This window comes from Amyelois transitella, chromosome 12 (assembly GCF_032362555.1).
Source record: "Amyelois transitella isolate CPQ chromosome 12, ilAmyTran1.1, whole genome shotgun sequence".
In the NCBI taxonomy this organism is placed as follows: Eukaryota; Metazoa; Arthropoda; class Insecta; order Lepidoptera; family Pyralidae; genus Amyelois; species Amyelois transitella.
In genome coordinates, this window is record NC_083515.1 from 2,328,485 (window position 1) to 2,340,546 (window position 12,062).

Below are 12,062 nucleotides of genomic sequence, written 5' to 3' on the forward strand. Positions count from 1 at the left end.
TATGATATACCTGTGTTTCAACTTGTAAAGTGTGATAATTGTAATAGGTGTAAACCGTTTTTGTCACAATAAATCAATAAATAAATAAATAATAAATAAATGGCTCGTCTTGGCTTTACATCGCGAGAGATGTTATACAAGCCAAAGGACTTTATAAATCCCGAGGCCCGGACATAGTTGAGAAAGATGCAAGAATCCGGACCAAGGGCCTCGGATCAGGCACTGAAGGGTGTAACCAGAAACACGCATAGACAAGAGAGAGTAATGATAATAATTCACGGTTGTATAAAGAAAGGGTAACAAGATGCAGACACGGTATAGCGGCCACCGCCTCACCGCTAGCAGTCTCATCTTCAAAGCTCGTTGAATTGGTAATTTATGTAGAGATACTTCTATAGAAATCTTTCTTTAACATTTCTATGGGCTATTATTCTATTATTAGTATGAAGTGAGGAATTAAACTTCTCTTTAAGGAGATTTTGCTTTAAACGTATCTCAAGAATGGATTTCAGAAAAAAAAAACAAATTAAAAGCTCTGTTAAAATTTACGAATTCCCCATCTAAAATTTTGAACTGATAATCACCGTAGTAAATTTTACGCAATAAATACGAGTTCACTTGCCGTAAAAGACGGAATAAAATCATAGAAATTATTTCCTTGAGTCATTTTCAAAACAACTTCGAGAGTATCTTTGTTGAAGCTTCAAATATTTTTTAAGATTTATATATCTTATATTCAGCTTACGACAAAAAAGTTAATAGTGTTACGCCACGGAACACACATTAACAAATTTGTAGCTTTTACGTTGAGCAAGTAGGTACATTAAATATCTATGATAACGCGTACTGTGCAACTAAATCTGTTTTGCAATTGACTTGAATTAACCTTGCACTTAATAATTATGGAATTTTATTAATTTAATCAACGCTTCCTCAAAATTTATGAGGTAACTGAAAATATGGTATTAAGGTATTTTATACACTTTTTCTACACAAATAGGCTATTTTACACCATGTAAAAAAAAATATAAAAATGCACGTATCTTATAGATTTTGTAAAAAATAAAAGAAAAACATCGATCATTATTCATAAAAGTGCAATATGGATTTTATAATTCAATTTAAAAAATCCTCATTTTTTATCTGTTCTTCAAAAGTCGAAAACGCTATCTGCCATGTTGGGTACTGACGTGACGTCATACTTTTAGTAAACAAATATCGAATCGAAAACATATTGATGATGTCAGGCTCTGTTTATTTTGAAATTTTAAAATTTCTATCACGTTTTTGGGTTTTTACTCTTTAATAATTTAATAGAATCATGGAAGACGGTTTTGTGAAAGCAGACAATATAAATCTACCGAGGATTAATACGTTGATGGTAGCGAAATTTTTTGCGTCCAATCCCGATTTCTGTTCTGCTGAGTTAAGAAATGTTAAAACAGCGATGTAAGTATTTATTGTATTAAACATTCTCTTACAATACACAATTATAATAGGTAAATTATGATCACAATTATAATCTTGATTTTGTAGACAATGCCTTTGGATCTCTTCTTGCTAATTTCAACCAAGTGTTTCTCATTTTAATATCACTTGGCAGTGGAATCCACAATTTTTCTGGTGTTTTTATACTTGTATTCTTGCATTCAGGAACAAGACACCAACAATATGTATTGTAATTCATTATTACAAAAATCTTTTTACTTTAGTCTTACGTAGAGCCGTATTGTTTACTAAAAGTATGACGTCACGAGTCAAAACAGCATGGCGGATGGCGTTTTCGCGCGAAAATACAAAATCATAAATAATAAATCGTTTTTAGAGCACTTTTCGGCTTCAAAAATTTTTAATAAAAATTCTATAGGTATAACACAGTCTCAGGATTGATTTAAAACAGTTTTCAAAAAAGAGTGTAATAGCCTATTGAGGGACGGAAAGGGCCTGTAAAAATTATATTTTTACTAAAGTAAAGGGTATAGCCGGATAAGTATGACGATCTGGCCTCCAAATGAGAACCTTTATCGAAACTTATGTTATATCGCCTTGATGTACAAACACAATTTATGTACTTTTCGCGGCCAGCTTTCGCTTTGACCTTGAGATATGGGAAAAAATAATCGCACGCATGACTTTTATTCAAAGTCATATATCTCAAAAATCAATTACGCTAGAGAGATGAGACCAACTCGAGTTTTTAGATTACATTGCAGAGTATATCATATATTATTTTCAAATTTTTAGAGTATATTTATATATAAAAAAAATTAAAAAATAAGTAAATCATAATTTTTTTTTCATGTTCTCTGAGACTTACAATCACGAAAATAATATATGTTATGCTCCTTTACGTGCTCTATTACTCATAAAAATTTGGTAAAAAAAAAGTTGGTGCAACACTTTGAAAAAAAAAATAATGTGATTAGCGCCTTCTACTATACCCTTGTTCTATAAGGCCTACATTACATTTTATTCATTTTTTCGAAGTGTTGCACCAACTTGATAAGCGTTGGAATAATTGTTCAAAAAGAAAAGAAAAAATAACCAATGTCCAATATTTATCACAACTTTTATTACTTTTCGTGTTAATCAAAATAGCAAAAAGAGAAAAAAATTAATCATCGTCACTAATGTAATTAATCACATATTGTACTAAAAGATTATTTTGATCGTCCATTATTTCGGCCAAGTAAGATAAAGCCTGTGAAAATTGATACGAGCCTGTGAATAAAATCAAGTTGGTGCAACACTTCGAAAAAATGAATAAAATGTAATGTAGGCCTTATAGAACAAGGGTATAGTAGAAGGCGCTAATCACATTATTTTTTTTTTCAAAGTGTTGCACCAACTTTTTTTTTACCAAATTTTTATGAGTAATAGAGCACGTAAAGGAGCATAACATATATTATTTTCGTGATTGTAAGTCTCAGAGAACATGAAAAAAAAATTATGATTTACTTATTTTTTAATTTTTTTTATATATAAATATACTCTAAAAATTTGAAAATAATATATGATATACTCTGCAATGTAATCTAAAAACTCGAGTTGGTCTCATCTCTCTAGCGTAATTGATTTTTGAGATATATGACTTTGAATAAAAGTCATGCGTGCGATTATTTTTTCCCATATCTCAAGGTCAAAGCGAAAGCTGGCCGCGAAAAGTACATAAATTGTGTTTGTACATCAAGGCGATATTAGAACATAAGTTTCGATAAAGGTTCTCATTTGGAGGCCAGATCGTCATACTTATCCGGCTATACCCTTTGATTCTTATAATCTCATGTAGCTTAAAATAAATAAAAATAAATTTTGGCAGACAGCAAATAATTTACTGTTATTTTCATAAGTTAGAATAGAATATATATATAAAGATTCTTCTTTCCATATTTCTACGAGTAGAACTAAGGGTTTGTACTTTTCAAATAAAAATACATCTTATACCAGTTGTATTACAACACAAATACCTACATAAAATTCAAAAACTTGACAAAAATAAGTGAATCATGACAGAATAGTGACCTGGATCTGTTTTAATGGTTATGTAAATGAGATTACGCAAGTCTTATATGTTTGCCATTACCGATTTGTTTTACATTGCCAAGCGTTTTTTTTATACAAACGAGATAACGGCCACTCTTAATTGGGGTTTTCTTAAAAAGCTACTTAGGAATTTAAAGATACAGAAGCTGTCAAAAAATATATAGCCTCGTCTGCATCAAGTCACGATAGAAAATCAATAATAATAATTCTGCTTGATTGAGTCTTGGATGTTGATGATATTGGTCACAAAAGTGAAATTATGTGATTAGACTTTGACAATCATAGAAGTAGGCGATAGAAATTTTCAAAGTCCAAAGCAAAACCCAGGTATAGTAAACCTTTTTCCACAGGTAACTACTAATTCTTATAAAACATATCTTAATAAAGGGTAGACAGAACCAAGTTTTGAAATGACTAGAAGAAGGTCACATTCAGCTGATGGTTGAGAATGAGTGAGTGAATCACTTACTTATTCTTACCTGTATTATTATAATTTTATTATATCATTGTGTAACAGAATAACGAGTGAATTCACTACATATATGCGATATGTTATTATTTATTATGTTCAATCAAATAATTATCGTTAAAACAGCGAAAGGCGCAATCACTTCGCCTCTTACATGACTCGATAATGACTGATCTAAAAGATTTAAAGTCATAAAAAAAGATTCCGAATTAAGAACCCTTAACGGAAGTCGGTTCAAAAAAGACAATTTTAAGGCCCGATTCTTCGTATTCGTATTGGAATTTTTCGGTTATATATTTAAGCTATTGGTTTTTGATATTTATAATAGGTCATTGCCCATTTTGTCAATGCCCCCATATTAAGGATATTGACTATTTTGTCAATGAGAAATTTGACTGCCAAATAAACCACAAAAATTTTAAAAGAATTTTTTTAAGATTATTGTGGTTAAAAATAACAGCGGCCCTAGAACACTGCCTTGTGGGACATAATTTTTTATCAACATTTCTGTACAGCAATCGCATGAACTTAACTAATAAAAATCAGTAACTAAACATATCATCAAACATACATTTTGTACGAGTAAATGATTTTACAAATGACGAGATTACAAAATGATGATTATATCATCGTTTGTTGTACAAATCGGCTCATTAAACATACTTCGACAGCTTGACATTTCGTTTAAATCATCTCTCAGCTGCGCCCGCGCATGACACGACAAGAGATCAGTAAAATCAAACTCGTTTCCTACTTCCGAAGTTGCCCAACACGATCGTATGCATTATGCAAGGTATCAAATTTCTGTCTTTCGTGTGGCTTCGAAATCGTCAAATTCAGTAACGTATTCACTTTTTTTGGAAATTCTAGTGATGATTCTTATACAAAAATACATTAACACGTTTTTATCCGGGATCCGGGGGGTAGACAGAGCCAACAGTCCTTTGATTCTTATGATTATGCAATATTTACATAGGTACTTATAAGCATAAATTTTACAAGATTCTATGCCACATACAAAAGTAAGTTCAGCATATACAACAGAAATTTGGTTTCTATTGTAAAGTTCAATCTTTTTACGGTGACGGTATTTTCATAATAATACAGGACAATTCTACTGGCAAAAAAAAAACTGAATAATTAAAAATACCTATAATGATACATCTTTCACTTGTAGTGAAATGTGTGCATTGTTCGTACTATGCAAATAAAGAAACTGCAAGTTGAATCGCACAAAGCATGAATAATAACTAGAAATTATAGCCAACGCGAGCATGACGCGTTTGTGTGAGATCAAAATGACGAGAACACACAAATATCACTTTCAAACTTTATTTAATAGGACGTGGCCTATCAATCTTTTTAAGACTGTTGGTTCTAGTCTACCCCTCAAGGGATATAGATGTGATTATATGTATGTATGTATAATAGGATCACTCTCATCTCTTTTCCATGGACGTCGTAAAAGTCGACTAAGGGATAGACTAATAAACTTGGGATTCTTCTTGCAGGCGACGGACTAGTAACATGTCACTTTATATGAATCTCAATTCTATAATCAAACCGAACAGCTGAACGTGGCCAATCAGTATTTTCAAGACTGTTGGCTCTGTGTACCTCGTAAGGGATATAGACTTGATTATATATGTATCTTTACATAATAAATGGGGAAACTGATTGACTGACTGACAAACATATCAACGCAAAGTCCAAACCGCAGTTATACTTATATGGTATTTATATAGTGTTTATTTACGTCGAGTTCAAAATTTGAACCGAATTATAAAAATACTTATTTAGAGGTATTCAAGTTTATATTGTTAAACTGTAGTAATCAACAGTGGGATTATGGGCACGGATATTTAAATAGTAAGACACTTTTAGATTTCAATAAATAAGTATGTTAAGGTGAGGCATATGAGTTACACTTCTGCACCTCTATATTTTATGTTAGTAGAGAAAGGTGCAGACTACTTATAAAATCTGTATGGGCGTAAAATATGCGAAAATTGGTAATTAATTTGATGATTCTGACTGATTTTTCACAATCGTTTATAAAATTTGTGACATTGCAAATTCGTTTGAGAATTTTTATTTTTATTTGTACTCATTCTTTTGGAAAAAAAGGATAAACGCAGGCCTGATTAAATTGGAACTATTATTTTATACTTATTATTGGCGAAAACTGGCGGCGTCTCAAAGTCATGAAAGTTACGTGATGATGGCGTAATATCTAGTTGTATAATTTTTGTATATAATTAAATTTATCTCGCTGACAAGGTTGTAGTGATGATATTGACAGTGACCAAGGCTAATTTGTGGTTTCCTCAGGTGGTTTAACTCGATAAATAGATGACAGGTGAAGAAATTTACTCTTCGCCGTAAAACCAAGACTCGCAAATAAATGCCTTTTTCTAAAAGTTTTTAACATTTATCTATTATATTTCTTGTTGGTATATTCTCTTTCTTTGAATCGGTGTTCATTCATACGTCACACCTATCAATCCTATTTTATAACGAAGTCACAAGAAGGTAAATAAATAATTCTTAAATTCCATGGCATACGACACATGCTATCTTGGAGCCACCGTGGCAGCGTTGTACGCATGTGTGAGTGACAGAAAACTTACATTTGCTAGATAATCCATCACGCATCTATGATGTATCGCATCTATTATTGCGACCGACATACATCTATTATTGCCACCGACTGGCACACTATTAATGAAATGTGTGCGTGAGGCGTGTATCTATACAGTGGGCCGACATACTAATGTTGCTTCATTTTACCTTAAAGTAAAACCCCGTCTGCCTTGTTAGCTGCGTCTATGTCGCACTCTAACAAAATATACAGGTCTGACTCTATAATGACATACCTGAGAGTGTTGCAGAGAGAACTCGGCTATGAGCGAGTGCGCGTGATGCGCACGCGGCACGTGCAGCGTGAGCGGGGGCTCGCGCGCGGCGCTCAGCTGCAGCGAGTGCGGCGCGGGCGACGAGGCGCGCAGCCCGCCCAGCGGCAGCGACCGCCGCACTGTTAGACCTGATGGACCTACGAACATAAAGTTATGATAAAAAAAAGTAACACGGCACAGTTGATCGCTCTCATCATATTGGCAGTCAGCTTAATCTAAAAAAAATTGGGTCCAATAAAAACTGTTTTTATTGGAAAACTTGTTGTAACCAGCCCCCGCAGCTACGAAGCCGTTTTTATTGCGCGAGAAACTATAGCCGTTTCGCTTTTTATTATGACGCGAAACGGGACGGCGAGTTTTTCGCGCGGTTTACACGGCGCGTGTCATGCTAAGATTTGCGCGTGAGATTCTACGGTTTATCAATGTAATCAAATTATTCTATATTCTAGATCCGCTTAAATCACTCTATGTATTAAAAAAAACTGCATCAAAATACGTCGTACGCGGGAGGCGACTTTGCTTTATACTACGTTGTTATAGTGTTTCACCTACTACATCCACATGAAGTGATAGTTTGGTCCTATTGAACTTTTATTAAAATCATGCTATAAACCAAAACATGATGAAGAACTCACTTTTAACTCCAATTGTGACCGCACTATGCGAAACGGCTAACACGGCGTTTTCTCCTGGCGGTATTCTGGCCACAAAAAGCCTTGCGAAGTAGAAAGGCCAGGACCTGGCCATCTCTACTGCTTGTCGTTTGGTCTGCGCACGCGGCGAGACGCCATTTTGTGATCGCAACCACGCCGCGCCTGCGCGTTTCTCGCTCGTTGACATCCGTAGAGATGGCATGTTCGAGTTTATGTCGTGCACTATCTGTTGATGAAAGGATTTATTTTGTAATTTATTCACAACTTAAATGCTTTAGGGATACTGCTGGATTTTTTATATTTTGCTTTATAGTTTAAGTCTAAACTGCGAATCACAATTTTAATGCACAAAATGTACCTGTAAATAGAGTAAATCCAATATGGCGGGGTCATTGTATGTCTCTAGCGGCGTGAAGATCTCCTTGCGCACGCGCAACTTCCATGGCACTCGGCTATATGTGAGGAAAGCCTTGTTTGACGGTAGGAGAGCCGCCGGCGCTGGCACATCACCTGGACGAGAAATACAAGATTTATTTTACTATAATATATATATATATAGTCTAATCTATTGATGTCTCTTGAATGTCATTACGAGTAGCTTCATGGAATACCAATACCTTAGTATGAAAATTTTGGTATTATAAAAAATCTACAACTTCAATAAAGAAGGCAGTACTAAACACTATATCTTGTACCTACTAAATAACAACATTTCCATGATAGTATTATGAAACTACAGGCATCATAAATAAATGTTTATTATACTCACGTTCAATGTGTTCAGTTTTATCGGTAACGTGAGTGGACACCGAATGTCTTCTCTCCGCTTCAATCTTTCTGTCTCTTTCCTTCTGTTGCATGTGAGTCTTGAACGTCGCTCTCTCCGTCCTTTTCAGATCGCCGTTCTCCGGTGGGTACACCACGTCCGAACGGGGACTATCTCTAGCGCGACCAACCAACATATCCCTTGAATTCTTCCTCCCATCAAACCGTTCGAAATCGTCATAGAAAGGTGATCGTTTGTGGTCGAACTCGTCAACACCGTTCTCTTCTCTACGCCTCTCAGCTCTTGCTGGATGAATCTCATAAATCTCAGACGCTTCTCTCCCGGAGAAGTTGTCACGATCACGACGACTATCCACTCCCGATTCTGAGTCCCACTCGTCGCGACCTTGCTGCCTATCGCCGTTATAACTTCTTCCGATTTCCGATTCGTCGCCCCAATCGTCTTTGAGGTTACGCGAGTTTCTTTCTCGACGATCCGATGTTAAGAATCGAGAAGCCAAGTCATCGCGGGAAGCTTCAGACTCGTCTTTTCTTCTGGAGTTCCAATTGGCGAGGAAGGCGTGACGGTCGTCCGCGTCTCTGTTTTGGTGTACTCCGAACGTATCTCTGTCGCGTCTGAGTTGAGCGAAAGTAGACGTATCAGGTGCCGGAGGAGGTGGAGCTGGCCTGTCTGGAGGAGTTGGAGGCGATTTAGGAGGAGGAGGGGCAGGACCTGGAGGAGCAGGGGGTAAAGGTGGGGGCGGAGCATCCCAGCGACCACCACCTCCTAACTGCCGTTCCAACATCAGCTTTCTAGTGTCTTCCAGTTTATTCACAGTACGCGGAGTTTCTGCAGCGGAAGACGAACTACGAACGGAGTGATTAGCGGTCACTCGTTCTAATCTCTGCCGCATTTCAGAACTCAGTTTAAGTTTTCCGACGCTGCCCGGCGAAGGCCTTTGCGCGCCGATCTCGAAGCTTCTTCGAGCAGTTCTTTGACTTGGAGGTTCTCTACTCGGAGATACGGGACCATCGACTTCAAACTCTTCCCATTCAATACCAGGAGATGCTTCAGAACGTGATCGACCTCTTGGAGCTTCGTGTTCAACACCATTGGTTTGAGCCTGTGGTGTAATTCTTCGTTGTATCTGACGCATTTTAAACTTAGTGAAATCTTGGGTTTGTTCTTGTCCAGTCGCGTCTTTAGGTGGTGGCCATCTCCATTTGCCTATGCGTACAGTTTTTGCTCTGCCATAAGGATCCATAAATCCACGAACTTCTGAAGGATCTGTCGCGTGTAGCGGAGGGGGCATCGGCGGTGGAGGGGGTGGGGGAGCTCCGGTCGATGAACTTTCATTAGATTCTCGTCTTATTTTAGTTGATATCCTCGGTGGAGAATGAACCTGAGCGTGTACTACTGTAGAAGATCTCACTGGAGACGTCGGTTCATTCTCATTCGGTTCAACTACTTGTCCCGCTAATAAAGTCTGCAGGGCTTGATTTTGAGCTAACAATTGTTGCTGAATTTGCAAATTCTGTGCCATTGCGCTTTGCAAGAAAGCCCTTTGTAGATTTTGGTGATACGCGTTTATATCAACGGTTCCTGGTGGAGGAAGATGGAGGCCTAAAGCTGCAGCTAATGCCTCAGGAGTAGTAGGCATCGTCGATGGTAATGCCATGCCTCCATAGCTCAAAGCCGAAGTATTAGCTGAAGCCGCTCTAGGCGTAGCACCGCCGCCTTTAATCACTTCCGAAAGACCTTCTCCGTCCGTCAACCTCTTCAGGCTATCATTCATAAAAATTGGATCAAACAGATTAGTTATATAATCATCGACGGAATCGACGCTGGATTCCTTTCTGCTAGTCCTGCCTTTATCTTTTTCATCTTTCCCGCCTCCTTTGATGAGTCTACCTAGATCTTCACTGTTCAGTGTGTTGATCTGTTCATCATAGTCACAGCTGAGGATGCTGTCAATGAATGCTGCGTAGTTTTTGCCTCCCTTGATGCTGGCAGCCAATGAGCGCGCATCAGATAGTTCGTCTATATTAGGGTCTAATACTGGCGAAAAGAGATCGTCTAAGAATTGGTCGACGTCTGAAGCCTGTGAAGGCACGCGGACCCGCCGCACGTGTGACGCCAGACTGGGGGCTTCTGATGTGTCAGACATGGCTGATGACCTAGAACAGACGAATAACTTTTTTTTTTCTAGTTGCAAAAAAATCAATATAAAAGAAGGGAATGACTCTTTATCTACTACTAATGTACAGCTGAACCACTTTTTTTCCTATTACTTTTATGCAGGTAGATAGGTATAATGAAGCACACCGTTGTTTTATAAGAATTTTTAGTATTTCCCTGTTTTATTAATATTTGCTAACATAAATGGTAACAAACAAGTATGTAGATAAAAATAATTTAATCCTTCACTTACCGTACACCACTAAATTCAGAGCTCTTCTCGATATACGCTCGACTAGATTGCGACCCGGCGGGCGCCCGTTTCCCCGCGTACTGCGACTTTATGTACCTCGACGGCACCGCCCTAGATCCAGTCCCATATTCGATCTCCATTGCTCCTTTACTACTCGTCACACTCGGCGCGCCGCCTAACCTCTCCACCGAGTGATAACGATCATTGAGACGTGATTGCGATAGTCCTAAATCAGCCAGTTTCGTTGGTTGAGGCACAGGATTGTCACCGAGGAGATTATCCAAAGACCTGCTTCTGACTTTGTCACTGTTCTGTTCGAAGTATCTTTCGTTGAGAGCGGACTCCCTTGACAGAATGTCGTGAGAAGTTTTTCTAGAATAGTCGTTGTGTTTGGTGGCAGCGTGGGTTTCTTCCCGCTCAAGTTTCCAGTTGTATTCAGAGAGGCCTTCGTCAATGGAATCTTGGAGTAAGCGTGGAATGCTTGGAGAACGGGATTTCGGTGGTTCGGGTGGTGGCACCTGAGGGCATAAATAAAGTTAGAAAACATTATAAAAAGGCCCCTGCAAAGGTTGCGAATGTGAAATGGCTTCGTGCTTCGTGTAAAAACCTGACTTACCCAATCCAGGATCTATGGTCAAAGACATATCCTGGTTTTCTCTCCAGAGTGGTGAGGATGCAACCGGGGCTAAAGCCAGGAAGAAAAAACATTTAAAGATAATTAAGAGAACTGTCTGTCTAAATACTAATAATGGATTCTACTTTAGAACCTCTTAGAATATGTGAGAGACAAGTATGTAACACAGTTATACACACACTTAATTCACACGTCTTTTAATTAGTTTATGCTTTGACTTTAAAATTTTGAACCCACTACTTTGGACCGAATCTGATGTTTTGACTAACACACCACATTGAAGTCTGTCTGTTACTGACGGATAGAAACATACATATCGTGAAACTGGGTGTCGATTTAACCGAGCTATCCGACCGTGAACAATTGTGTAAACTGTTAAAACGCCGACTGTTATGTAAGGTTATTATCGTTTTAATTAACATTGTTAGTTTAAAAAGAGCGGCTCGTTTTAGATTAATAACAATTATAAGTAAAATCACGCAACAGGCAAAGTGTGTTCGATTGAATACTTTACATTTAAAAAGGGGTATTGGAGAAGCCCTAGGTGGAGGCGCTGGGGGTTGCAAAGGAGATATCCTGGGACCTGTAGCGCGTAGTTCTGTTCTTGTCATTATAGCGCTCCAAGTCTGGATCATCCTAGATCCTGTCATA

General features: G+C 37.6%; 1 protein-coding gene across 1 annotated transcript in view; it reads right to left on the minus strand.

Moving 5' to 3' along the window:
* Positions 1-12,062, minus strand: part of LOC106140935 (unconventional myosin-XV) — a 98,138-nt gene that overhangs the window by 41,531 nt on the left and 44,545 nt on the right. Inside the window, exons 18-22 of the mRNA XM_013342590.2 lie at positions 10,778-11,295; positions 8,350-10,523; positions 7,939-8,090; positions 7,563-7,806; positions 6,889-7,064 (exon numbers count right to left, since the gene is read on the minus strand). Coding sequence (XP_013198044.1) covers positions 6,889-7,064; positions 7,563-7,806; positions 7,939-8,090; positions 8,350-10,523; positions 10,778-11,295 — 3,264 coding nt within the window. The remainder of the gene's footprint in view (positions 1-6,888; positions 7,065-7,562; positions 7,807-7,938; positions 8,091-8,349; positions 10,524-10,777; positions 11,296-12,062) is intronic.